This window comes from Hippopotamus amphibius, chromosome 1 (assembly GCF_030028045.1).
Source record: "Hippopotamus amphibius kiboko isolate mHipAmp2 chromosome 1, mHipAmp2.hap2, whole genome shotgun sequence".
In the NCBI taxonomy this organism is placed as follows: Eukaryota; Metazoa; Chordata; class Mammalia; order Artiodactyla; family Hippopotamidae; genus Hippopotamus; species Hippopotamus amphibius.
In genome coordinates this window covers 18,695,403-18,722,857 of record NC_080186.1, presented here as the reverse complement: position 1 = coordinate 18,722,857, position 27,455 = coordinate 18,695,403, and the positions used below count along the sequence as shown (strand labels likewise).

The 27,455-nt window shown below is 46.9% G+C and overlaps 1 protein-coding gene across 10 annotated transcripts; it reads left to right on the top strand.

Annotated features, from left to right (window-relative positions):
• Positions 1 to 237: 237 nt before the first annotated feature.
• Positions 238 to 27,455, top strand: IFNLR1 (interferon lambda receptor 1). 10 transcript variants are annotated; one of them, XR_009048099.1, is made up of 10 exons: positions 272 to 346; positions 3,945 to 4,068; positions 4,743 to 4,910; positions 12,740 to 12,826; positions 12,919 to 13,103; positions 18,247 to 18,389; positions 21,475 to 21,634; positions 21,939 to 22,072; positions 23,169 to 24,671; positions 25,666 to 27,455. XR_009048099.1 is itself a non-coding variant. In XM_057700125.1 (10 exons), the coding sequence occupies exons 3-10, from the start codon at positions 3,977 to 3,979 to the stop codon at positions 23,949 to 23,951; spliced, it is 1,752 nt and encodes a 583-aa protein (XP_057556108.1). In that variant the 5' UTR covers positions 303 to 346; positions 2,250 to 2,351; positions 3,945 to 3,976; the 3' UTR covers positions 23,952 to 27,453. The 10 variants fall into 10 exon arrangements, 9 of the variants coding, with proteins under 9 accessions (XP_057556073.1, XP_057556124.1, XP_057556141.1 ...); XM_057700125.1 differs by adding an exon at positions 2,250 to 2,351 and having other exon boundaries at positions 303 to 346; positions 23,169 to 27,453; XM_057700090.1 differs by having other exon boundaries at positions 238 to 346; positions 23,169 to 27,453.

Genomic DNA, 27,455 nt, shown 5'->3' with positions numbered 1-27,455 from the left:
TTTCCTCTTCTCCCCTCCCTCCATACACGGATTTACTGATTCCCCCCACCTCCCACCCCTGGGATCGGGCAGAACAAAACGAAGTAGAGGCACTGGGGAGCTGCTGGAGGGTTTGCGCGGGGCTGCCCCAGGGGAAGCCCCAGAAGAGTCCCAGTCCCTGCCCCGGAGGGGCGGGCCCGCGGCCCGGCCTCCCATTGGCTGCCGGTCGCGTCACCTGTGGTAGGTGGGCCTGGAGGAGGGAGGCGGGAGGCGGGACCTGGTCCCACCCGGGGCCGCGGGAGGGCCGGCATGACGGGGGCCCGGCGGTGGGCCCCGCTGCTCCTGTGCTTGCTGCAGTCCGCTCCAGGTAAGGGCGCGGGGTCGCAGGGGGTGGGCGGGGGGCCGCAGGGCGCTTCATCCGGTCCGCACCCACCTTCGGACCAGAGCTCCGGGGAGGGAGTGCCTTGGGCAGCAGTCTGTGCGCCGCTACCCCTGCGAACGAGCAGAGCCCATCCTCCACCAGTTTTCTTCTTCCGAGGACTAACCAGACCCGGGTCTTTGAAATTCCTTTCCGGGAAGGAGCTGATCCAGTTTCCTAATGCCAGTTCAGCTTCAGGCGAACACGGAAAAAAGAGAGTGGCAGTTCAAAAGGCAGCTGCATTTGTTTATAAAGTGCTTTTTAAGGTTTCCTAAAAGTCCCGTCCGCTGCATTAATACCACACTTGACTCGCTAGTAGGGGAAATCAGACAGAACCCGCTCCCCTTCCTCCCCACTCGGGGTGTCGGAAGTTACACCCAGGCCCAGGGGAAGGAGTGCCAGCTTAGCCGGTGCTGTGTTTTTCTAACAAACCACCTTTTTTTCTGAGCCCTCACTGGTAATTAAGGTGACAGGGTACAAAATACCTTGAGATAGGACCCAGCCACCAAACCCAACCGATCCGGGGAGAAGGACCCCAAGTTGCCCCCAGGATATCTCCCTAGTCTTAGACTAACAATTTAAGAGCTGGAAGGGCCCTTGGACCTCATCTAGCACTAATGTTAAAAGCTAACATTTGTTTGAACAACTTCTTTGTGCTAGGCACCACATTATTCTAGTTCAGCATCACAACCTAACCATCCTACAAGGTAGGTATTATTTTCTCCCTTTTCAGGTGGGGAAATTGAGGTTCAGAGAAAATAAGGGGAATTACCCAAAAAGAAAGGCATTGGGGAGACACACAGAACAGAGAAGACAGGCCGAAGTGAGCATGGCCAGCTTTGACCGTGGGGTGGGCAGCTGGCCCAGGGCAGTCCATCCACCCAGGTCAGCTCAGGGATGCTCCAGCCCCTGGAACCTTTGCATCAGTGTTACTGCAACTGATGAGGGACAGTGTGCCTTTGTGGGGAGGAGAGGAGGAGGTCCTCTGTACCCCCTTTTCACCATCAAACTAAGTAGTTTTGCTGTCTAGACCTAGCTATCCTCATACCCAAGGAATATTTAACGTACATAACACAGACTGTGTTGTGAAGGTTTAGGGTGAAGTGCAGCTGGATCTAGGTTCTAATCCTGGCTCCCACACATACTGGCTGTGTGGTCTGTCTCTGAGTCTAGTGCCTCCATGGAAGGGGAATGATGCCTGCCCCACAAGGTGGTTTGTCCTGAGGATTGAATGAGATTTTGTGTATAAAGTTTCACGCCGGTGCCTGGCACCCTTTGAAGGCTCAATAGGGAATAACGACTCTAGCTGCTATTTCTCTACTGTGGCCAAGCTCAGATTTGAGGCCTGTCCTCAAATAAGAGGCTCATAGACAGATTTTGGCCTCCTGCCAGCCACCTGCTAGAAAGTGCAGAAGCTGGGAGTGCTGTCAGCATCAGCATCCTGATGATCCAGTTCCAGCTGGAGGACACGGGATGCGGTGGAAGCAGGCACCCATATTCAGGTCTAAAAGGCCAGGGGTGTGGAGCGGAACTGAGAGCCATCAACAGAAGGGGCCCCTCCCTTCCTGGTGCCCTTCTGTAACCTGTGTGGATTTCCATCATGGCCCACGTGAGCCTTCAAGGCACTGAATTCTCCATGGGACCATGAGCTCCTAAAAGGCAGGAGTGGAGATGTAGTCCTCCTTGAAGCCCCTGGCACACAGTGATCAGGATATGTCCTTGACCAATAGTGATCCATAGATGTTGGAAGAATAAGACTGAACAGGCCCCATTAGAACCTAGGGGAGGAAGTGTGATCAAGAACTCAGACTTTGGGTTTGGCTAGGCCTGAATTTGAATTCTGTTTCTACAGCTCATTAGCTGAGAGGGCCTCAGTTTCCTCATCTGTAATGTGATGACCATAATTAGTACCTACCTCCTAGGGATGTGGGGCGGACTGAAGGAGAAAATACAGGTAATGTGCTTAGCATAGCACCTGGCACATAGTTAGGACACACGATGCACATTAGCTGCCATGATTCTCATCAGCAGCATCACCACTGCTTCTGAAAGATGTCAGGAAGACTCCCTGGAGGAAGTGACATTTGAATCAAGTCTTTAAAAGATTAGACGGTGAATACTATGCTGTCAAAGACACCTGGGTTCAAAGACACACAAAAGAATACAGTGGTTTCAGGGAGGGTGGGGGGGACTCAAGGGGGGGGAGTCAAGGAAGGGAGGGAATACGGGGATATGTGTATAAAAACAGATGATTGAACCTGGTGTACCCCCCAAAAAATAAAATAAAATAAAATAAAATAAAATAAAATAAAAAAATTAAAAAAAATAAAAAATAAAAAAAAATGAAATGGGGATAAAAAAAAAAAAAGAATACAGTGGTTTGAGAAGGGCAGGAAGGAAGATTGGCTGCAGCTTGGTGAGGTATGTAGGTGAGCAGCCTGGTGAGGTGTGTAGGTGAGCTGTTAGGAAGAGGTTAACGTGATGGCCTGGCCAGGCCAAGCTGGGCGGGGCCTCACATACCCTGATAAGGAGCATGGACTTTATTCTGAGGACAAGGGAAGGGCAGGAACTGGGCAGCTGTGTAATCAGATTCATATTTCAGAAGATGAGGGTTAGCAGTGAGAAGGAAGAGGTGCCAAGGAGGAAAGTAGGGGCCAGTTAGAGGTGATCGGGGAAAGAGTCGCTGGGACAGTGACATCTGAGCAGAGATGAGAAGGAAGCAGAGGAGTGAGCCAGATGGTTCCCCCGGGGGAGAACAGTCTAGGCAGAGGGAACAGTTTGTGAAAAGGCCTAGAGGTGGGAGCGTGCCCTGCATGCTCTAGGAACAGGAGAGGGCCAGCGTGGCTGGAGAGGATGGAGCAAGCAGAGTCATGGGTTGGATTGGGTAGGGTCTTGTGGGTGATCCTAAAGACCCTGGATTTTACCTTGAGTGAAACAGAAGCCATTGGGGGTTTAAAGCAAAAGAGTGACATGATCTGACTTTCATTTTAACCCTTGCTGCTATGTGGAGATTGGATTGACGGGAAAAGGTTGGAAGCAGGGAGACCAGTCAGGCCTTAGGAATAATCCAGGTCATCACAATAGTCATTCATTCACTCAACAGATTTTTATTGTGCACTTACTACATGCCAGGGACCCTTGCATGCAGGCTCTAGGGACATGGCTGAGAACAAGACAGAGCCTCTGCTCCTTGAGACCCTCAGGGCTGTTCCCTCCTCAAGTCCAGAAATGTATTAAGTGGTCCTGCTCTGTGTTGTTTTGCTGGAACCCTCAGGTGCCAGAGTGGGCTTCCTGTCACAGCACAGATAAGCTGCTGAGGTCTAAAGGGGGGAAAGGTCTGCATTGCAGTCAGTCGGTGGCACGCCTATGACTGGAATCCCACCCCACCCCCCGGGCTCCCAGCCTACATCCCGTCCCCTATGCTCCAGCCCCCCCCCCCCCCCCCCCCCCAGATAACGCCTCGTTCTTAAACTCAGCAAGCACCTGACTGCCCGCATTCTTCAGCTCAGAATGGCTTCAGGCTTCATGACCTCTTCCTCCCCCACAGGGAGGCCCCTCCTGGCCCCTCCCCAGAACGTGATGCTGCTCTCCCGGGACTTCAGTGTGTACCTGACGTGGCTCCCGGGGCCTGGCAACGCCCAGAACGTGACCTATTTTGTGGCCTATCAAAGGTGGAGGGGTGCCTCTGGGCTGGTGGGGTGGTGGGGGGAGACCGAGGAGGTGGGCAGGGGCTGGAGGGGCTTGGTTCTCTGTGTCCCGCAGGCGATGGCGTGCAGCAGGTATTGGGAGAGGGCCTTTGACAAAGCTCTGGAGGTGGGGATGATCCTGAATGGAGGACAGTGCCCAGGTGATGGACCTGCCAGGGGCGGGGGTAGATCTTTGAGAAAAGTCAGACCAGGGCACGGGTGGAGCTGTGAGGGCCCAGTGATGGAATTCTTGAGGGCCTGGATGAGGGGCTTGGCATTGCATCAGATGAGGGAGGCAGGTGTACCTCTTGCGGAGCTGTGTTAGGCATCGCTAGATGATCACCCTTTTCCCCACGGAGCCTGCACAGAGTCTTGGGGTCCTTAACTTGGCAGCCCAGGCAGCCACTGCTGAAGCAGGGAAATCTGCAAGTGAAAATAGATTTGCCATCTTCACACATAGGTGGAAATCGTCTGAAGTCCTTTCGTAAGAGAGTAAGCTAATAAAAGCAGATACTCGGGAGGATTAATCTAAAATTGGTGACAAGGAGGAAGCAGGAAGGAGAAGGAACTGCCACATACCCAGGACCCACCCAGTGCCGGGCCGAGTGCTAGGAGCCTTGCATGAGTAAAATTTCCCTTCTTCCTTCCATCATCCTCAGACAGGGCCTGCATTTCCCCTGTGCTAGAGGTGAGGAAACAACTCAGAGGTGCCATGACTTGCCCAAGGAAGCCAGTGATGGAACCAGAAGACAAACCCAAGTCTGTCTGACCCCAAAGCCTGTGTTCTTCCTCTTCTATCACGGCCTCTCCATCTGTAGCATCCAGATGTGAGTGATGGGGTCTGGCTTGGGAAAGGACAGACTGTGAGAGAGCTTTCAAAAGAAAGAACGGTGGAGAACTGTATCAGGAGGCAGAAACTATCAGTACCTAACGTGTCCTGTGTATTTGCTTTGTGTCTGTACTGTGTCCATACATGAAACGTATTTAATCTCACTCCACCCTACGAGGAAGGATTCAGTGACTCTGCTCTACAGTGGAGGGAATTGAAGCACTGAGAGTGTATTTTACTCAAAGCCACACAGCTGGGCATAATGGAAGCAGGATAAATTGATGAAAGAATTGAAAGCCTAACCTCTGGATGTTTATGATATTTTCCTTTCCTTTTACACTTTTGAAACACCTTCAAAGATTCCAAAACCATGATATTCTAATGGTATTATTTTTTCATTTATTAGCTGGAACTATTTTGTAAAGAGATGCTTCCTCTCATGTAGTGTTTGATATTCATTGGTACTATTCATATAGGCAAGATGGAATAAATGCTTGAATTTTTTTTCCTTTAATTTACCAGTTTTCAAGATAGTGAACTGGTTCCCTATCATGTCCCAAAGGTGACTGACTTATTTTTTATTATCATTACGAACTCAAGTAGTTAAACATATTTGATGGTTTCAATTCTTTGCAATTAATGGTACTCATTGAAGCTTGAATTATCTCATCTTTGGCCCATGAAAGTCTCTTCAGGCTGGCTCCAGAGTCCTTTGAACTCAACCCTAGTAAGTCTTGATATCTTTATTGTTTTCTGTTGCGAAAAGATGTTCCAGACTCATTTGCACAATTCCTGACCTAAAATCTGAAATCAGCTATGTCTCCATTTGGTAAGAAATGGTTTTAAAGAACACAGTCTGTGAGGCTGTCTGATCGCTACTGAACTATTGCTTTGAAGTCTTTTCAGTGAACAGAATTAGGGTGAGATATATAATAATCCCATCTCTATTCCTGGCTTCTGCTGAGGTGGCTGAGTAAATCCATGAGTCACACCCGTGATCTCTTTATCATGATTTATCAGCCACAACCTTGGTGTTCTCTCCAGAACATGCTTTCTCATTTTTTGCAATATGCATAGGCTGAGAATTTTCCAAAATTTCAAGTTCTGGTTCCTTTTTGCTTAAGAGTTCCTTCTCTCTCTCTCTCTCCTCTCTCATTTTAGTCTAAACAGTAAGGAGAAACCAGGTTACATCTTTAACACATTACTTAGAAATCTCCTCAGCTGGGACTTCCCTGGCTGTCCAGTGGCTAAGACTCCAAGCTCTCAATGCAGGGGGCATGGGTTCGATCCCTGGTTGGGGAACTGAGATCTTCCATACCACATGGCACAGCCCACAAGAAAAAAGAAAGAAAGAAATCTCCTCAACTAAGTATCCAAGTTCATCACTTTCCACTTCTGATTTTCCATAGAACACTAGGATGTAATTCAGCCAGGTTCTTTGCCACTTTATAACAAGGATCAATTTTCTTCCATTTTCCAATTAGACGTTCCTCCTTTCCATCTGAGTTCACCCCAGAATCACCTTTAACCTCTGTATTCCTACCAACAGTCTTTTCAAGGCAATGGAGGCTTTTTCTCACATGAACCTGAAAACTCTTTCAGCCTCTACCTACTACCCAGCTGCAAAGCCGCTAACACATTTCTAGATATTTGTTACATTAGCATCCCACTTATGGTCCCAAAATCTGTTCATTTCCTAGGGCTGCCATAACAAAATATCACAGACTGGGGGCTTAAACCACAGAAATTTCTCTCTCACAGTTCTGGAGGCTGGAAGTCCAAGATCAAGCTGTCAGCAGGTTTGCTTTCTCCTGAGGCTTCTCTCTGTGTCCTCACCTGGCCTTTTCTCTGCGTGAGAGCAGCCCTGGTGTCCCTTCCTCTTCTCATAAAGGCACTAGTCCTATTGGATTAGGGCCTCACCCTTATGGCTGCATTTAATCTTAATTACCTCTTTAAAAGCCCCATCTTCAAATACAGTTGCATTGGGGCTTTAGGGCTTCAACATATAAATGGGGGGATGCACAATTTAATCAATAATACTGAGAAACTGGATTTCATCAAATTTAAAACTTTTGTTCTTTAAAAGAAGCCCAAAGAAAGTGAAAAAGCCAGCCACTGAGAAAAATATATTCACAGTATATACACTGACAAAGAACTTATATTCAAAATAAAGAACTCCTATATCTCAAAAATAAGACAAATCACCCCCCAAATATTTGAATAGTCACTTCACAAAAGAAGATATATAAATGGCCAATAAGCACATGAAAAGATGTTCAACACCATTAGTCATTGGGGAAATGCTAATTAAGGCTATAGGAAATACTACCACACACTCTCTAGAATGGTTAAAATTAAAAGGTCTGCTGATACTAAGTGTGGACAAGCATGTGGAGTAATTCTCATGCAGATGGCTCTCCATATTGAGGGGTTTTGCAGCCACAGATTCAACCAACCATGGATCAAAAGTTTGTTTTTTTTTTAAATCCAGAAAGAAAAAAAATTCCAGAAAGTTCCAAAAGCCAAACTTGAATTTGCCACACACTAGCAACTATTTACATAGCATTTACATTGTGTTAAGTATCATAAGTAATCTAGAGATAATTTAAAGTACATGGGAGGAGGGACTTTCCTGGTGGTCCAGTGGTAAAGAATCCATCCTGCAATGCAGGGGATGCGGGTTCAATCCTTGGTCAGGGAACTGAGATCCCACATTCTGCAGGGCAACTAAGCCGGTGCGCCAGAACTACTGAGCCCCATGCCTCAGCTAGAGAGAGCCTGTGAGCCACAACTACAGAGCCCACCTGCCCAGGAGACCGCACACTGCAATGAAAGATCCTGCATGCCACAACGAAGATCCTGTGTGCCTCATCTAAGACCTGATGCAGCCAAAAATTAAAAAATATTTAAAGTACATGGGACCATCTGGAGACAGACATGTTGTAGGCAGTTGACCCAGAGAGAATGTGATGGGGCCTGGCTTCTCACACGAGGGCACAGACTAACCAGAGTCCCGGGGCTTCTTCCTGCCACGCTCAGGTCTGTGCTCAGCTATGAGCTCACCTCCGAGTGGTGTGATGATCCCGGCCTCCTCACAGAGCCCTTTTTCCTTCCCCTCCCCAGTCCCATCCCACCAGAGGTCATCCCCACGCTGGGGCATCTCCTGGGCACAGATCCACATACTTTAAGCCATCTCACCTGGGGAGAGTGCATGTCCTGTCCACCTCACCTTGGCGTACTGGTTGCTCACTTTGGTTTAGGATCTGTGTAAGTGTGCATGTTCTGTTGTGCCATCTGTGTACCCCTCAGTCCCTGGAGCACACTCGTGGGCACACGACAGTGGGGACGTCAAGAATGCAATATTTACAGACTGGTGCGTAATTCTTAAACATGAATAAAACTGTTTACAAGGAAAAAAAATAAAGTACATGGGGGGATTGCATACATTATATGCACATACAATGCCCTTTTTTATATAAGGAACCTTAACATCCGCAGATTTCTGTATCTGCGAGGGGGTCCTAGAACCAATCTCCTATGGATACTAACTATATATTGTTATTGGGAACTATAGTGGTACAATCACTTTGGAAAACAGCTTGACAGTTTTTTGTAAAGTTACACATTCAGTTACCAAGTTTCTCAGATTCTACTCCTAGATCTTTATCCAAGAGACGTGAAAACATACAAAGACTTGTACATGAACTTTCATAGCAGCTTAATTCATAATTCACTATTATGGACTGAATTGTGTTCCCCTCCCTTAGTCACTCATATGTTAAAGCTCTAACGCCCATGTGACTGTATTTGGAGATGGAGCCTTTAAAGAGGTAATTAAGATTAAATGTGCTCCTAAGAGTAAGGCCCTGATCCAATAGGACTAGTGCCTTTGTGAGAAGAGGGACACCAGGACTGCTCTCACACAGAGAAGAGGCCAGGTGAGGACACAGAGAAGGTGACCATCTCCTGACAGAGACTTCAGGAGAGAGCAAACCTGCTGACACCTTGATCTTGGGCTTCTAGCCTCCAGAACCGTGAGAGGTTCTGTTGTTTAAGCCTCTTAGTCTGGCATTTTGTCACGGCAGCCCTGGCAGACTAGCGCATCAGGTTTCTTTTCTTCTTGTGGTGAAGGCTTTTGGTGTCCTAGGAAACATTTGCCTGACTCAAGGTCACGAAGATCCTCTTCTGTGCTTTCTTCTAGGAGTTTTATAACTTCAGCATTCACATTTCAGTTCTCTTTTATTTTTAAAACTTTCTCTCTTTTCACTTTCTGAAAAGTGAAAGGCATTATCTGCTGCATTAATTTGCTCATATTTCTTCTAATTTATTCTTCATTTATGAAATATTGTTTTTTATCTGACTCCTGTGTTCTGTTATCTTCTTTCTGAGTTTTTCTCATTCTGTTTTGTGCTGTTCTTCCATGTCTTGTATCATTTTAAAATGTCTTTTATAGCCCATTTTGAAGTAGTAGTTTACAGTTTTGATCTGTTCCTGGATATGTTTTTAGTGTGCATTTTCTGACTCATTCAGTTGATTGCTTAGCTTATTAATTTCTATCCTTTCTTGTTTTCTAAGTATTTAAAACTATGTTTCCCTCTAAGTATTTGCTTAGCTGCATCTCATAAATTTTTATTTTTATTATTTTTGTGATCATTCAGTTTTAGAGATTTACTAACTTCCATCATAATTTCTTTCTTTGATCCATGAGTCTTTTCTTTTCTTTTTTTTTTTTTTTTTTTTTTTTGTCTGTGTTGGGTCTTCACTGCTGCATGCAGGCTTTTTCTAGTTGTGGCGAGCAGAGTCTACTCTTAGTTGCAGTGTGCAGGCTTCTCAGTGCAGTGGCTTCTCTTGTTATGGAGCACAGGCTCTAGGTGAGTGGGCTTCAGTAGTTGCGGCACACGGGCCCTAGAGAGCACGGGCTTCAGTAGTTGTGGCTCTCAGGCTCTAGAATGCAGTCTTGGTAGTTGTGGCACACGGGCTTAGTTGCTCTTTGGCACGTGGCATCTTCCTGGACCGGGGATCAAACCCATGTCCCCTGCATTGGAAGGTGGATTCTTAACCACTGTGCTACCAGGGAGTCATTTTATTTTATTTTATTTTATTTTATATTTTATTTTATTTTCCAATGTGTGATTTTTGTCTCCTGTCTTTTTTTTTTTTTTTTTTTGAAGTATAGTTGATTTACTATACTAAATCATGTGTTAGTTTCAGGTGTACAGCACAGTGGTTCAGTTATACGTATACACATTCTTTTTCAGGTTCTTTTCCATTATAAGTTATTACAAGATATAGAATATAGTTCCCTGTGCCATATAGTAGGTCCTTACTGTTTATCTATTTTATATATGGTAGTGTGTATATACTAATCCCAAACTTCTAATTTGTCCCTCCCCAGTCCCCTTTCCCCTTTGGTAACCATAAATTTGTTTTCTGTGTCTGTGAGTCTATTTCTGTTCTATAAATAAGTTTGTTTGCATCATTTTTTAAGATTCCACATGTAAGCGATATCGTTTGATATTTGTCTGTCTGTCTGACAATTCACTTGGTATGATAATCTCACCCTTGTTCCTGCAGATGGCATTATTTCATTCTTTTTTTATGGCTGAGTAGTATTCCAATATATATATATATATATATGCCACATCTTCTTTATCCATTCATATGTTGATGGACACTTCCATGTCTTGACTATTGTAAATAGTACTGCTATGAACATTGGAGTGCATGTGTCTTTTCAAATTAGAGTTTTGGTCTTTTTCAGATATATGCCCAGGAGTGGGATTACTGGATCATATGGTCACTTTTTTTTAGTTTTTTTAAGGAACCTCCATATTGTTCTCCATAGTGGCTGCACCAATTTACATCCCCATCAACAGTGCAGGAGGGTTCCCTTTGCTCTACACCCTCTCCAGCATTTATTGTTTGTAGATTTTTTGATGATGGCCATTCTGACCGATGTGAGGTGACACCTCACTGTAGTTTTGATTAGCATCTCTCTAATAATTAGCGATGTTGAGCATCTCTTCAAATGCCTGTTGGCCATCTGTATATCTTCTTTGGAGAAATGTCTATGTTGGCCTTCTGCCCATTTTTAATTGGGTCATTTGTTTTTTTGATATTGAGCTGTATGAGCTATTTGTATATTTTGGAAGTTAATCCCTTGTCGGTCACATCGTTTGCAAATATTTGATCCATGCGTCATTTTAAAACATTTTAAAATGTTGACTCTTTAGTTCTCCTTTTGTTCATGATTTTTAATTGGATTATTTGCAGTCAGAGGAAATAGTTTGAGAGATACCTATTCTTCGAAATTTCTTGAGAGTTGCTTTAATTTTGTTAATAGTTTGGATAACATTTTGTTTATGGTTCATGTGTGGCTCAAGCAGTCTCTTGCTTGTTCTGTATATATTCATTAGACCAGCTTTGATCCTTATGTCGCTCATGTTTTTAGCATATATACTAATTATTTTTCTCTATTCAGTTGTTGGTTACTGAGTGAGATGTATTAAAAATTTCTCATTATAATTTGGATTTTCTTTTCCTTTCTGTAGTTTTGTCTATTTCTGCTGAATATAGTTGGGAGCTATTTAATAGGCACACGTAAGTTAGCACTTTATATCTTCCTGATAAGTGGAAACATTCAGTATTGTGTAGTGATTCTTTTCATCTTTACTAATGCTTTGGACTTTGAAGTTTCTGTTTTGTTTCATATTAACATACCTATATCAGTTCCTTTTTCCCTTGAGGTTTACATTGTATAACTTCACCAAGAAAGAAAACAGGGGAATTCTTCCCCCAAATCTGTTCCCTTTGCCTACCCACATCTCAGCCTTTTCTATTCACTTGTTGCTCAGTTTCCAAACTCAGGAATAGTCCTCAATTCTGCTTTTCCTCACGTTCCACATCCAATCCATGTGCAAGACTCACCAACTTTACCTCCAAAATGCATCCTACATCCAGCCTCTTGCCATCTCCACCACCATCCTCTCTTGGACTACTGCTGCTCCTCCTAGCTGGTTTTATAAGAGTGATAGTTTAAAAACATAAATTAGATCACCTCAGTTCCCCTGTTCACAACCTTGCAGTGGCTTCCTATGACACTTGGAATAAAATCCAAACTCCTTACCAAGATGGTGAGACCCTACCTCCCCTGCCACTCCCCTCCACCCTCATCTCCAGTCTGTCCACCCACTCCCTCACTTGTCCACTGGGCTTTGGCCATCCTGGCCTTTTTTTTTCTGAACAGATCAAGCCCCTACCCATCACAACGTCTTTGCTTTTGGAATTCCGTCCCCCAGGCCTTCTCCTGGCTCCTTTCTCAGCATCCCAGGCTCGACTTCAGCACTGTCTTCCTGGCCTTTCCCAAGCCACCTTTGGAGAGCAGTCACCCCACACTACCCTATTATCACTGCACTTACCAGCTTCTGGATTTCTCTTGTTGATATGATAATGGTCTCCCATCCCCTCCCTCCAGAGTATAAGTTCCCGAGGGCAGGACCTCGTTTGTCATGAATTGCTGATTGCCCAAGAATAATGCCCAGCAAGCAGGTGCCTCCTTTGGACCTCAGTGTTCTCAGGAGGTTGGAGTCATGGATCTATGTGTTCCCCTCTGACACCCACACAGCACCCAGCATGGTGCCTGGCACAAAGTAGGGGATCCACAATGCCTGAATGAAAAAACACGTGGAAAATGGTTACTAGCACAACGGCCCTGTAGGGGAGACATGACAGATGAGGAGACTGAGGCTTAGGGGCAGTGGCCTGCGTTAAGGTCCCAGAGCTAGTGAGGGGCAGAGCCCAGGTTCCTATGCCCATCTGTCATTCCAGAGCCCGAGCTCCTAACTGGACTGTTCTCCTTCTGTCTCAGCCGATGGCTGGCTGGCTGGACAGATGCATGGATGGATGGATGATCAGGTGGGACGGAGGGACGAGTGAACACGTGTTCTCTGTTTCCTCACCCCAAGAGGCTGAATCCATGACCCACACTCTCCTGTCTCCTCCCTCAGCTCTGCAACCCCCAGACGGTGGCGGAGAGTGAAAAAGTGTGCAGGAACCAAAGAGCTAGTGTGTTCTCTGATGTGCCTGGAGAAACAAGACCTTTGCAACAAGTTCAAGGGGCGCGTGCAAGCAGTTTCTCCCAGTGCCAGGTCCCCCTGGGTGGAGTCCAAGTCCATGGATTACTTTTTTGAAGGTAGGTGAGGGACCTGTGAGAGGGAGGCTGTCTGCTCAGGAGCTGGGCTCAGTGGTGCTGCTGTCCTAGCCATCTGTCTCCCACTTCCCCAAAGCAGTGGGCAGCTTTCCAGAGCCACCCACCATGGGCCCCGACCCATGTCCAAGCAGCCTGACTTTTTGGCAGGGAGTGAGGGGAGTTCGCCAGTCCCAGCAGTTCAGTTTGTACCTCCTAATAATGAGGTTCATGATCTTCTATTGAGCACAGCCTTGGTCATCAACTACACAAGGCATTTTATATACTTATTCCTATTTTTGTAAATGTTCAATCTCTCTCTTTAGGAAACAATTTTTTAAAATTCTGGTTGCAAAAATAATTTCTGTACACTGTAGAACTTTTGAGGGAAAGGGAAATTAAAATAGAGAGGAAAACATTCCCCATGCTTACAGCCTTCAGAAATCACTGGTGTTACCAATGTAAAATAGATAGCTAGTGGGAAGCAACTGCATAACGCAGGGAGATCAACTTGATGATTGGTGATGACCTAGAGGGGTGGGATAGGGAGGGGAGGTGGGAGGCTCAAGAGGGAGGGGATATAGGGATATATGTATAAATACAGTTGATTCACTTTGTTGTACAGCAGAAACTAGCACGACAGTGTAAAGCAATTATACTCCAATAAAGATCTGGGAAGGAAAAAAAAAAAAAGAAAGAAATCACCAGTGTTAACATTGAGTGAGGAGAGCAGTTTTTATCCCCAATATATTTTATGTCTAATCCTCACAACAGACCTGTGAGGTTCATTTTCATCACTCCATTTTTAAAAAATAAGTAAAGCAACACTCACAGACGTTAAGGAACTTACCAACTAGTAAGTGATGGAGATGGGATGTGAAATGGCTGTTTCTGATCTTGGACTAGGTGCTGGATTGGGTCAAGAGTAAGAGGGGGAGGATAAATACTCAGACAATAGCCTCATGGAGCTGAGATCTGTAACTTATTGCCCAGGCTTCTCAAAATGTTTGCGGACAAAATAGGGCTTGAAGGGAGGGGAGGAAGGGACTGAATGAAGGCAGGAAGGAATGTCAGAGAAGGAAGAAGAGATGATTTGGATGGGAGGAAGCTGGCTGGGTGGATGGACAAAAGGAAGAAAAGGATGGATGGGTAAGAAGAAAAGAAGTATGGAGAGGATGGGGAGGAAGTGATGGATGAGGGGGGAGGAAGAGGCTACATGGATGGGTAAATGCTTACTATGAAGGAGCTAGTATGGATGGAGAGGTGGCAGATTGGAATGAAAGGCAGATGGAGGCATCAGTGGGTAGAGGGGCTGCCTGGGAAGGGAAGGAAGGGTAAAAGGGAAGGAGAGGCAAAGGAGAAAGGAAAAACAGGAAGGAAAGATGTATGGGAAAAAAAAGAATGGATGGCTAGGAACGATGGAGAAGTAGAAAAGTAGGCTGGCTAGATGCAATGAAGGAAGAAAGTATAAATGAATAGGAAGACAGGATGGATAGGAAGGAAGAAATATCAGTTGGAAAGGAAGGAAGACAGGATGCTTAAGAAGGAAGGATAGTTGAGAAGGATGTGTGCAAGGGAAGGAAAAGAAGCATAGTTGGGAAGGATGGATAGATGGATGGAAAGTAAAAGAAAGACGGGAAGGCAGGCAGAAAGGTTGTCTGGCTAGAAGAATGAGGGATGAACCACTGCAGAGGCTGGATGAATAGGAATAAGAATTAGAACAATAGAGGGAAAGATGCACAGAGGAGGTTACTTTTTTTTTTGCCTCCTCCTCCCTGAAGTTCTTCTGATTCTCCTGCAGCCCACCTCAAGCTTGAATGACTCTTCCTGCCTTTTTCTGCCCTCAGCTGTGGCCCTGATCACTTTCTCTCTTAAGTTTCGATAGTTTCCATATTTTGTTCCCCCTAATTTCCTCCAACTCCTTGAGTTCAAGATTTATAGGGGCCTCATCTCCCCATTCCCCTCAGCTCCCTGCCCAGGGCTTAACATATATAAGTGTCCAGTGGATATTTCCTGAACACACAGGTAGTGGCATCTCGTGGAAGCCACATATTTTCCCTGAGCACAAACACAGGGCAGGGATGACCAGTGTGGCCAGAGCTCCTGCTGGGTGGCACTCAGGGAAGGCTGCATGGAAAAAGTGGCATTTCAGCTAGACTTTGAACAATGGTGTATTATTTTCTCTTGTTGCTTTATTCCATGTCACTGCCCCCTACATTTTCAAACCATCAATCAAACCTAGATGACCTTGAACAGACTGTCAATAGAAGTGGACATTAGGGACTCTGCCAGAGAGGGTTCAGAAGGAAGCAAGGAGCATCATAGAGAAAGCCTAAATCTCCTTCACGGATTCTTAAATCATCATGAACAGACTGTTAGTAGAAATATGAATATTAAAGGCACTGCTTCACAGAAGGAAGTGAGGAATATGTTATTGAAAATTTCAGAAAGGTGGATACCCCTTATATACTGGCAAAAAGATTAACAAAATTGTGTCCTGGAGGTGTGTGGAAAGCAGAACTTGTAAATGATGAATCTGGACATTTGTCAAGCAGATTTGATAAATGTTGTGTTGAAGGCATGGCCTGTTCTATTCTTGGTGATCATAGCAAAGTGCAAGGAGGAGAAAGAAACATTGAGGAAAGAGCCTACACAAAAAGGAACCAGGACTTGAAGACTTGGAAAACTCTCAACGTATCCAGATGGCAAAAGATACCAAAATTAAGAAATTTCTTCCAAGAGTATGATATAGAAAAATAGCCAAGTGTATGGTTGTACAATCATTTACCAAAATCTCAGGAAGATCAAAGTGTTTAGTCAAGAAGAAGGCTCTTTGAAGAGATTTAAGGGTACTGACACACAGTTCCTCTCAATCAAATCAAGGGGCCTCCAGAAAGCTGAACTGTTTTCCCTTAGTCAGTTCAGCTAAAGCCAAAGCAGAGAAGGGCTTATCTCAAAAAGATTTGTGGAACTGGCTTCTGTCTAATGGAGTGGATCCCCATGACATCCACAGGCGACCCATGAAATTCTTGGGAATTTTATATCAGCAGAAACACTGCCAGCTTGGACAAAAAGGGACAGAGAGAACATGAAATGAAAGAAGGCTACTGGTCCCCCAATTTCTACTGGAAGGAGGCAGACTGGTAAAACTACAAGGGTGACTCAGAAATTATCCACACTGTGGCTGTAGAATTTATTTTAATTAACTTTTAGAAAAGACAAATACATCATTTTTTGACATAATCTCCTTGCTCTTCAATGCACTTTGTCCATCTGTCAACAAGCTTTCATATTCCCTCATTAAAAAAAGTTTTAGCCTGAGCTACAAGCCAGGAATGCACCACTGTCTTCACTTCTTCATCAGAAGTGAATCCTCATTCTTGTAGAGCTACTTTCAGGCAACCAAACAGGTGAAAGTCCAATGGAGCAAGATCAGGACTCTAGGGAGGATGCTTTGATACCTCAAAACAAAGTTTTTGCTGAGTGTCGACAGTGTGGGCAGAAGTGTGTGGACGTGTACTGTCATGCAAGATCACAACGCCCTGAGATAGCAGTCCTCTTCTTTCATGCAGATCACAAGTGGGGCATCCATTTTTGCTTGCACTGCAGTTACAAATGAACTGATGTAACGCATTCACACCTGCACAGCAGTGACCGTGGAGACAGTAGCCTTGAACGGAAAGCACTGATAAGACAGTGAGGCCAACAGAAGTTTTAATAGGAGTGCAGATAATTTTTGACTCACCCTTTACTTAGTTGCAAATACTTGTTACCTTTCATGAAAAGGAAGGATGATTCAGAGGATGGAACCAAGAGCCCAGAGAGCAGTGCTGAAAGGCAAGGAGAAGTAGTTCCCAGGCCTTAAAACCCAGTACAGTTTGTGTAGCTAGATTTCAAAACTGCTTTGGCCCAGTGACTCCTTTTACCTCCTATTTCTCCCTGTTTGAACAAAAATGTCCATAACTATTATCCACCAGCTTATATTGGGAGCAGAAAGCTTATACTTTATTTTCACTGGTCTACAAAAGGACAGGAATTGTGCTTCAGAAGTCATACTGGATGGATTATACACAGAGTCTCACCTGAACTTGATTTAGATGCTTCAGATGATGAGATTTTGGAATTTGAGTTGATGCTGTAAGGGGATGAAATCTTGGGGGACCTTGGAATGGGGTGAATGTATGTTGCACTTGAGAGGGACATGAATTTCAAGGAGTCAGAGGAAGGCCCATGATAGGCAGAATGACTCCCCCAAAGATGTTCATGCTCTAATCCCTGAACCTCTGAGTTTGTTAGCTGTTACTATTACACGGCAAAAGGGATTTTGAGTTTATGGGTGTTAAAACAGTAAGATTATCTTGGATTATCCAAACGGGTCCAATCTAATCCCATGAGCCCTTAAAAGCAGAGAACTTGCCCCAGCTGGAGGCAGAAGAGGTGTAGAAGAAGGAAAAATCAGAGAGAGTTGAAGTGTGAGAAGGATTCAACATGGTGTTTCTGTTTTGAAGATGAAGGGGCAACATGATTAGAAATGCAGGTGTCAGGACTTCCCTGGTGCTTAAGACTCCATGCTTCAACTTCAGGGGGTGCTGGTTCAATCCCTGGTTGGGGAACAAAGGTCCTACATGCCACATGGTGTGGCCAAAAATTAAAAAAATAAAAACAAAAACACAGGTGCCTTCAGGAGCTGAGAGAGGCTCCCAGCTACCAACAGCATGGAAATCAACCTCAGCCTCACAATCACAAGAAACTGAATTCTGCCAACAACTTGAATGAGTGTGGAGGTGAATTCTCCCTCAGTGGTTCCAGATAAGAGCCCAGGCCAAGTGACACCTTGATTTCCACCCAGAGTTGAGGACCCCATCAAGCCTACCCGGACTGTGACCTACAGAACTGTGAGATAATAAATCTGTGTTGATTTAAGCCACTAGGGTCGTGGTAATGTGTTGTGGCAGCAACAGAAAACTAAATGGGCAGGATGCTGACAGACCAGTGATATGTGAAGGGCACCCAGGTGGATGGCACAACACAAGTAAAGGCAGGTTAACTGTCTCTGGGCTGGGTAAGGAGCAGGCCTGCCTGGAGGCCGGGGGATGAATTTTCTGTGGCCCCCAGAAGGTCCTGATGGGTCCTGTTCTGTTTCTGCTAGTGGAGCCGGCCCCACCTGTCCTAGTATTCAACCGGACAGAGGAGATCCTGAGCATCAGTGCCACGTACCAGCTGCCCCACTGCATGCCCCAACCAAATCTGAACTATGAGGTGGATTTCTGGAAGGAGGGGACCAGGAACAAGGTGAGAAGCCCCTTTCATTACCCCAGGCTGGGTCCCCTTCCTCACTCTCCCACCAAACCCCAGTGCTCTTCACCCTCTGAGCCTACTCCCTGAATGCCTCCTCCAGGAAGCCTTCCCTGCATACCCCTCACTCCTGCAATCACCCCTTGACTCTGCACAGTGTGATTGGCCTGTGGTCCACCTCTGCCTCCCTCCCACTAAAAGGCCAAGTTCATGACACATCCTTCCCTTGCATTTACAGCTAGTAACAACACAGCAGTTTGCTACTTATTTTTTTTTTAATTATGAAAGCTTTCTTTAAAATAAAAATCTGATTGAAGTATGATGGGCTGTGGGAGGCCTACTTGCCAAGCCACCCAATTCATTAGGAAAAAAACTAGAAAATACAGATAAGTTCTAGGAAGAAAACCAAAAGGATCCAGAGATGATCGCAAATAACTCCTTGGTGTATGAGGGTGAGTCAAAAATTTTCCGTACTCTGGCTGTAGAATTTATTTTAATTAACTTTTAGAAAAGGCAAATACACCACTTTTCCACATAATCTCCTTGCTTTTCAATACACTTTGTCCATCTGTCAACAAGCTTTCATTTTCCCTCATTAAAAAATGTTTTAGGCTTTGGGCTTCCTAGGTGGCACAGTGGTTAAGAATCTGCCTGCCAATGCAGGGGACATGGGTTCGATCCCTGCCTTCAGGAAGATCCCACATGCCACAGAGCAACTAAGTCCATGCACCACAACTATTGAGCCTGTGTTCTAGAGCCCGTGAGCCACAACTGTTGAGCCCATGTGCCGCAACTACTGAAGCCCATGCACCTAGAGCCCATGCTCTGCAACAAGAGAATCCACGGCAATGAGGAGCCCACACACCACAACGAAGAATAACCCCCACTCACCGCAACTAAAGAAACCCCGTGCACAGCAACGAAGACCCAATACAGCCAATAAATAAAATAAAATTTGGACTGATACGCTAAGGAAGGTGAAAGTTTCTTAAAGAGAATCATTACTGGTAACAAGACATAGATTCATCACTACGAGCCTGAGAATAAATGGCAGAGTATGGAATGGAAACATCCTCAATCACTGACCAAGAAAAAGTTCAAAAGTCAACTATCAGCTGGAAAATTGATGCTTACCATTTTCTGGGACTCTCAGGGGCCAGTACTAGAACATTATCAGGAAAAACGTTCAACAATCAACAGTGCTGGGCTTCCTAGGTGGCGCAGTGGTTGAAAATCCACCTGCCAATGCAGGGGACATGGGTTCAATCCCTGCTCCAGGAAGATCCCACATGCTGCGGAACAACTAAGCCTGTACGCCACAACTATTGAGCCCACGTGCTGCAACTACTGAAGCCCACGTGCCTAGAGCCCGTGCTCCGCAACAAGAAAAGCCACAGCAATGAGGAGCCCGCACACCACAATGAAGAGTAGCCCCCACTCACCGCAACTAAAAACAAAAAAAAAGCCCGCGCACAGCAAAAAAGACCCAACACAGCCAATTAAATAAAATAAATAAATAAATTTATTAAAAAAAAAAACAATCCACAGTGCTCGTTACAGTGAGATGCTTAGTAAAGAGCTGAAGCCTAAATTTCGGATTAAATGCAGAGAACTGATATCCAAGGGCGCTGTGATCTTGCATGACAATGCACATCTGCACATTTCTGCCCACACTGTCGACACTATGCAAAAACTTCATTTTGAGGTGTTAAAGCATCCTCCCTATGGTCCTGACCTTGCTCCATCAGACTTTCACCTATTTGGTCCCCTGAAAGCAGCCCTACAAGGATGAAGATTCACTTCTGAGGAAGAAGTGAAGACAGCAGTGCATTCGTGGCTTGCAGCTCAGCATAAAACATTTCTTAATGAGGGAATACGAAAGCTTGTTGACAGATGGACAAAGTGTATTAAAAAGCAAGGAGATTATGTCAAAAAGTGATGTATTTGTCTTTTCTAAAAGTTAATTAAAATAAATTTTACAGCCAGAGTGCGGATAATTTTTGACTCACCCTCTTATATCCAATTTCAGACTTGTTTCTGTCTGTGCATGTGTCTGTACATATTTATTTACGGCAGGGGTTGGCAAACTTTTTCTGTAACTGACTAGATAGTAAATATTTTTGGCTTTGCAGGCCATATCATCTGTCACATCTATTCAACACCATCTGTAACACAAAAGAAGCCATAAGTAAATAGGTAAATGAACAGGCATAGGTGTGTTCCAGGAAAACTCTATTTTCAAAAAAGGGTGGGGCTGTAGTCTACGGACCACTGTTCTTGTTCATTCTGTCTTTTACTGAACCAACACGCACACTCCTAACCTCCTGCACACTCTGGATCCCAGAGATGTATTGATAGATCTTCATCTGATGTGGTCCTTGCCTTCAAGAACCTCACAGATATTCTCAACTAGCACTGTCCAGTAGAAACATAATGCAAGCCACAGTGTGTCATTTAAATGTCCCACATTAAATTAAGTAAAAAGAAATAAGTGAATTTAAATTTCATAGTAGATTTTATTTCATCCAATAGAATGTTATCTTCTCAACATGTAGTTAATATAAAAATTACTGAGATGTTTTATGTTCTTTTTTCATGAAAGCTGGTGTGTATTTTATACTTAGAGTACATCTCGGTTGGTACCAGGCACAGTTCAAGTGCTCAGTAGCCACGTGTGGCCAGTGGCTACTGTGTTGGACAGGCAGCCCCAGAGTTTTCTACGTCTGTAATGGCTGAGTGACCACCACCACCACCCCCCACCCTAATTGATTTACACACCCTGAGGGTAGGAAGCCTGAAGTGTCTGCCCCTAGAAGTGAGGACCGGTGGGCCCTGGTGGGGTGTACATAGGAGTGACCTGCAGTGGCAGGGCTGCTTTTGAACCCAGACCATCCCTACCTCGAGACTCAGTAGAAGAGAAACCAGAGAGTGTTGGGACGTGCTCCCTGAATGCTTGAGCCTTAATGCAAGAAGTGATGTGGGAATCACAGCTGTGTCCTGCCTGCCAACCCCACCCCGTCCTGGCTGCACAGAGCCAGTCCCTCCAGCAGGTCTGCCCACCTCTGCTTCTCTCTCCAAACAGACCCGATTTCCAGCCACTCCGCATGGTCAGCCAGTCCAGATTCCTCTCCAGCCAGACACCAGAGGACACCACTGCCTCAGCGCCAGAACCATCTACACCTTTGGCTACCCTAAATATAGCAAGTTCTCCGAGCCCACCTGCTTCTTCCTGGAGGCCCCAGGTGGGTGCAAAGTGGTACAGAAGTGGGGACTTTTCCCTTGGGCCTTAAGATCTTCATAATATGGTGGTTAAGAGCACAAGTCTAGAGACAGGCTCACCTCGATTAAAATCCCAGCTCCGCCCCACTCGCTGTGTGTCTTTGGGCAACTTATATAACCTCTCTGAACCTTACTTTCCACAGTCTGTAGGATGGGTTTATTCTTATGAGGATTAAATAGGATAATGTATGCGAAGCCCTCAGCACAGATGCAGTTGATAGACAGGAGCCCCTGTTTCTGTAGTCATTGTTATTTTTTTCTTCCTAGGATTCAACTGGGCACTCCTGGTGTTGCTACCCCTTCTGCTGCCACTGCTGTTGGTCATTGCCATAGGACATGTGATCTGGAAGAGCTTCAGGGAGAACCCCGGGTTTCAGCTGACAAAAATGCCACAGGCCCTGGTATGGCAAATCTGGGGGTGTGCAACAGAGTGGAAGGGTTGTTGAAGAGTAAGGAAGTGAAGCTAGACTTAGAGGTAATTCAGATAGAATCAGGATGGCCCAGACTGCAAAACATCTATCTTCCTGTCTAAATTTTCACCATTAGTAATTCATTCCTTTGGCACCAAATTAAAATAACAAATATGCCTGGGAGGGACAAGTGCCTTAAGTCCCTTTTTAAAATAATTTCATCTCTGCTAAGGATTTTTCAGGTGCCTAGAGCAGAGCCCCCAGCCTTGGGACTCAGCAGAGATGCCCAGAGGGGAGGCAGGGAGGGTGGCACTAAAAGGGGACATCTTAAAAGGGTCCCAGCACTTCATTCACAGTCTAACAGAGGGTCAGTCTTGCCCAGGCAGACCCTGGAATTTCCCCCACCGATCTGCTAGTTCACTTGCTTAGAACCTGGGGCCAGCTGGAACAGGGGAAGCCTGGAGAGGTCAGACTTGTTCAGATGAAGGCCTGGAAAGGAGGGCTGAGTCATAGGTGAGGCTCCATGGGTGCTCGGGTTGGCTGGGGGCTTTGAGGATGGATTCTGAGAGTCCCTGCCACATGGGAGTGTTTCAGCATTCCTGGATCTGGGACCTGCGTGGAATTCCCACTAACCACAGGGCTACCTCTGTGTCAGATGGGTCTGCACCTTGCCCTATCCCTCCGCCTTCCCGTTACGTGGTAAGTTACCAGCTCGACCTCCTGCAGCCAGCACCTGCAACCTGGAGGCTTTCTCTGGCCTCTGGTGGCCACTGTGCCCATGCATGTCACCGGCTGCATACACCAGGGAATTCACGCCACTACCACCCCTCCATCCCTCACCCAGACGGTGCTGTGAGGCCCGTGTCCCCAGCAGGGCTAAGTTCCAGCTGCCCTCGGGGTAACTTGCCTGATAGCACCCCGCTATTGGCTGCTGTGCCTTGCTGACACTTGCTGGGATCACTTCCCAAAGAAACTACTTACATTTGAATCCTTGTCTCAGGGTCTGTTTCCAGGGGAACCCAAATGAGAACAGTCATGCTTCTGGAAAGGCTGAATTTTCTATTCTTCTCTCCTCTCCCCAAATCAGGACTTCTCTGGACACAGACACCCTAGGGCAACCTTTGAGCCCCGTGGTCCAGAGTGCCTGCATGACTTGATGCTCTGTCCCCAAAAGGAACTGACCAGAAGGGTCAGGCTGACCCCTAGAGTCAGGGTCCCAGCCACCGTCCAGGCAGGATCAGAGAAGCACAGTGCTGAGGAGGAGAAGGACGGCGAGGAGAACATAGATGTGGACACGGACGACGGTGTCAGCTTCCAGCCCTACATTGAACCACCCCCCTTCCTGGGGCAGGAGCACCAGAGCCCAGGGCACGCTGAGGCAGGAGGGCCTTGGACTCCTCTGGTCCAGGTCGAAGGCTCCTCTGCTTTCGATTCTTCAGACAGAAGCTGGGCCAGCACAACGGGCTCCTCCCCCTGGGACGAGGCTGGATCATCTGGCTATTTGGTCAAGAAGGGGCCAGGCCGAGGACCAGGCAGGGAGGAGATCCAGAAGCCTCTCCCACCACCTGAATTCTCCGAGGACTCAAGTTCCCTGGAAGAGCCCCCAAAAGACGACCTGTCCTCCTGGGTCAGCTGGGGCTTATCATCACCAGGGCTGAATCTGGTCCCCGGGGAGCCCCCAGTTTCTCTTCGGACACTGACCTTCTGCTGGGACAGCAGCCCCGAGGAAGAGGAGGAGGAGGAGGAGGAGGAAGAGGACGGTAGGAGGGAATCAGAAAGTGAGGACAGTGGTGCCGGCAGCTGGGGGGCTAAGAGCCTCCCGAGGACCGAGGTCAGAGGAAGGACACTGCGGCATTACTTGGCCAGGTGAGCTATCCCTCCGAGTCTGGTGCCGCCGAGCTTTCCGGGGACCCCTGATGCCTCGAAGACTTGAGATCCTGGGAACATCATTGCCGGAGTGGCCAAGGGTTCTTACAGCACCCGGGGAACCCCAGCTGGAGGCTGTCCACCAGGTTGAGCAGTCAGGAGCCACGTCGTCCTGTCACCTGCCAGCTTTGGGCCGAGTGCCAAGAGAGGCGGAGACAAGGATGGGCAGAGGTCAGAGGTTGGCTGGGTGTCAGATCACCCCACTCTCCCTGGGGTGACAGGTCAGCTGGAAAAATCATCCTTGGACAACATGAAACAGGAGAGGTCAGGTCACAGGGGACACTGAAGGCTGACAGCACAAGGGCCTGTCTGGATTTGGGAAGGGAGGAAATCTGGAGGCACACCTGGTGTAGCAGAGACTCACCTGGTGTAGCAGAGACTCACTCGTTTCTCCAGCACCCGCTGGGCTCCCTCCTCCCTGAGGCTCAGTGTCCTGATTTATGAATCCCCTACTGCAGGCCCCAGTGAAGAACAATCCAGTTGGCTGAGGCTGTTGGAGAGGAAGGGGAAGGACATCGTCATTCAGATCCCAGTCTCTGAGTCACCGTTTCCGATATCAGAGAGAACTGGGTCCAAATTCCACTTACCAGTTGTGTGGCCTTAGGGGAGACACCTTCCTTCTCTATACTCGAGGCTCCTCTCTGCAGCTACCACCTGGGGCATGGTAAGGGTTCCAGCAGAGACGTGTGGTGCCTGCCACACCGTTGGCTCTCACCTCGTGGTGGCTGGTGGGATTCTCCATCCACCCAGGCTCTGAGGGGACCACTGGGCATCTCCCACCTGTGATCCTAAACCCAGAGCGACTGGAGTTCTCACCTCTAGTCTCCCCCCTGCCCTCACTGCCCCCCACCTCCTAATCAGGAAACTGGGTTCTCAGAAGCCAGAGTCCAGCCAAGAGGGACCCTGGTCCCTCTCCCTCGTCCGAGCAAAGAAAGAACCAAGTGGTCCACCTTCTAGGGGGTCTGGTTAATTGGTGGTGGAGTAGCAACCCAGCGGGGAATTGGACCCCTGGGCCTGTGATCCCTGTCTTAGCACATCAGACCCTTTAGTTGACCATTGTGGTTGTAAAGATGTCCCATTTCCCCTTCCAGTGTTGAGAAACTACTGTCTTCTAGAAACAGGTGCCTATCCTTACCTGGGGGTAGTGATGGATGTTCTCAAACAACCGCTTTGTTAACCTACACCCGCTGGTATCTGGGTGAGCAGAGCTGAGTCTTCACCCGTTAGACCAAGCTTTTTGTCGATTTTGTGGCCCTGCAAGGACCACAGGGATTGGAACAATCCCTGGCTGCCAGGGATTCGTTTTTCCATTTGTGTGAAAAGCATCTTTGTAAGCATTTTATCCACAGGGCTGTGTTGTTTTGAAGCCAACACAAGGGTATAGCACTAAGTGAAAGATCTGGAAAAGCTTCTCAAGGGCATCTGGTCCCGGGGTTCTCAAACGGTTCCCAAAAGGCCTCAGGCTTCACAGGAGGAGACTCCATCTCAGGGGGAGCCGTGGGCTGTAGGATCCCCCCAGTTCAACCAGAGAAGCCTCCGTGGGCCCTGATTTGCTCCAGCGGCCCTCCACGTGAGATTGTGCTTAGGAGTTTCCCCTGCTAAAGAAAAAATTAGCAACCCCCTTTTTAAGTTGAACACCTGTCTTTTGTTTCAAACAGGGAAGCTGAAATGTTGACTACTGTGTACGTCCCTGAGGGGGAGGCCATCAGCCTCGGGGCAGCTGGGCCAACCCCTGTCCCCTTGGCCGTGTAAACAGTGCCGAGATCGCGGCAAGGGTTTCCCAGGGGCACGAGGCTGGCAGGGGGCCTTCGCCACTGCGGGGACTCACCACATACCTGCACACGCGCAGCCACACACGTGCATTTCTGCAGGGGTTTCCCTGCAGTAAGGCTTGTCTGCATCCATCATTGAGCACAGAGGAGGAAGAACAAACTGCAACCATGGAGCTGGGGAAGGCTGTGACTCAGAGCCAGTTCCCAGGAAAATACCCAGACCATGCCCACTGTCCTTTCTGGAACCAGTCGAGCCGCCGTGGAGGTTAATTCCAAATAACTAAAAGCTATCATCACTGTTATCTTAGGCTTATGTGAAGGAGCCACTTTATCTCTATTCTGAAACCTGGTGTGTTTTTTAAACATTTGTTTTTTCAGAGTTTAATTTCTGACGGAGGCTGAGCTTTCTATTAATTCTAAACTCCGGCTCCGTTATGGCCATTAAGTCATAACAAAAAGCTGTGGACGGCATCAGGAAAGAGCATGCTAATCAATATTATCCTTTGTCAGGTGTGCTCAGCACTGAACTCTTTACAAAGCCCTTTCATGAACCTAGGGGCCAGGACCTGCACAGCACAAGCTCCAGGGCCACGCATGAGGGACCTCAGGGGCAGAGCAGGTGATGCCCTAGGTGAAAGCAGCATTCCCCTTCTTTAGGGTGCTGAGAAGAGTATCTATTGTTCTTAGATATTTGTATTTATTTCTAATATTATGTTTATGTCATATATAAATAATTTCCTAATGCTTGTTGGGTTCTACCTGAAACTGTTTTAAATAAAGAGCTCTATTTTTAGAAAAAAAGGTAAGATCGAATGGAAAAGTGCATGCTCTTATTTCTCAAAGGCTCCTCACCACTCTTCTTGCTGTTAAGACTACAGGGTCGGGACTTCCCTGGTGGTCCAGTGGTAAAGAATCCATCCTGCAATGCAGGGGCCACAGGTTCAATCCCTGGTCAGGAAACTAAGATCCCACATGCCACAGGGCAACTAAGCCGGTGCGCCACAACTAGAGAGCCCATGTGCAGCAAGACTACAGAGCCCACGCACCCTGGAGCCCGAGTGCCACAACTGGAGAGAGAAAACCCGCATGCCACAACTAGAGAGAAGCCCACAAGCCACAACAAAGAGTCCGCACGCCACAACGAGACATCCCACGTGCCTCAGCGAAGATCCTGCATGCCACAACTAAGATCCGGAGCAGCCAAAAATAAAAAATAAAAAAAGACTACAGGATCTTGGGTTGGGTCCCCAGCAGCAGACCTAGAGACGAGGGCTGGGGGGTATAAAGCCATGCAGCGATTCCAGAAAGCATCAATAGGAGAGCGAGAAGAGAGGGAGGGGAGGCAGCCAGTCCAGGTGCATAATCAAATAAGTCATGGCTCTGGGCAACTGGGGCTCAGTCCTCCTAGAGAGCTTTGGGAGCCCAGTGTTGGGCCCTCCAGATTCGCTCCCCTGCCAGGGACAGGAGCTGGGAAGTTTATCCACCAGCTCCCATCAGTCCTGTGTAGAGGGCCACTTCCTCCCAGGGAGCTGCAGGTACTTGCAGTTGGAACGCATCAAGCTGAGTGCACTAGAAGGGTGCTACAGTGAGGCCAGGGCTGTGCCTACCACCCTGGCAGCTCACCCTATTGCAACAATGGTCCATGGAAGGATACAGAATATCCTATGTGGCCACCT

Bases quoted from the DNA above. Each gene is read 5' to 3' on its own strand.
- IFNLR1 (XM_057700090.1), top strand. From the start codon at position 289: ATGACGGGGGCCCGGCGGTGGGCCCCGCTGCTCCTGTGCTTGCTGCAG. The intron at 347-3,944 runs GTAAGGGCGCGG...CCTCCCCCACAG, and splicing joins CTTGCTGCAGTCCGCTCCAG to GGAGGCCCCTCCTGGCCCCT. The intron at 13,104-18,246 runs GTAGGTGAGGGA...TGTTTCTGCTAG, and splicing joins CATGGATTACTTTTTTGAAG to TGGAGCCGGCCCCACCTGTC.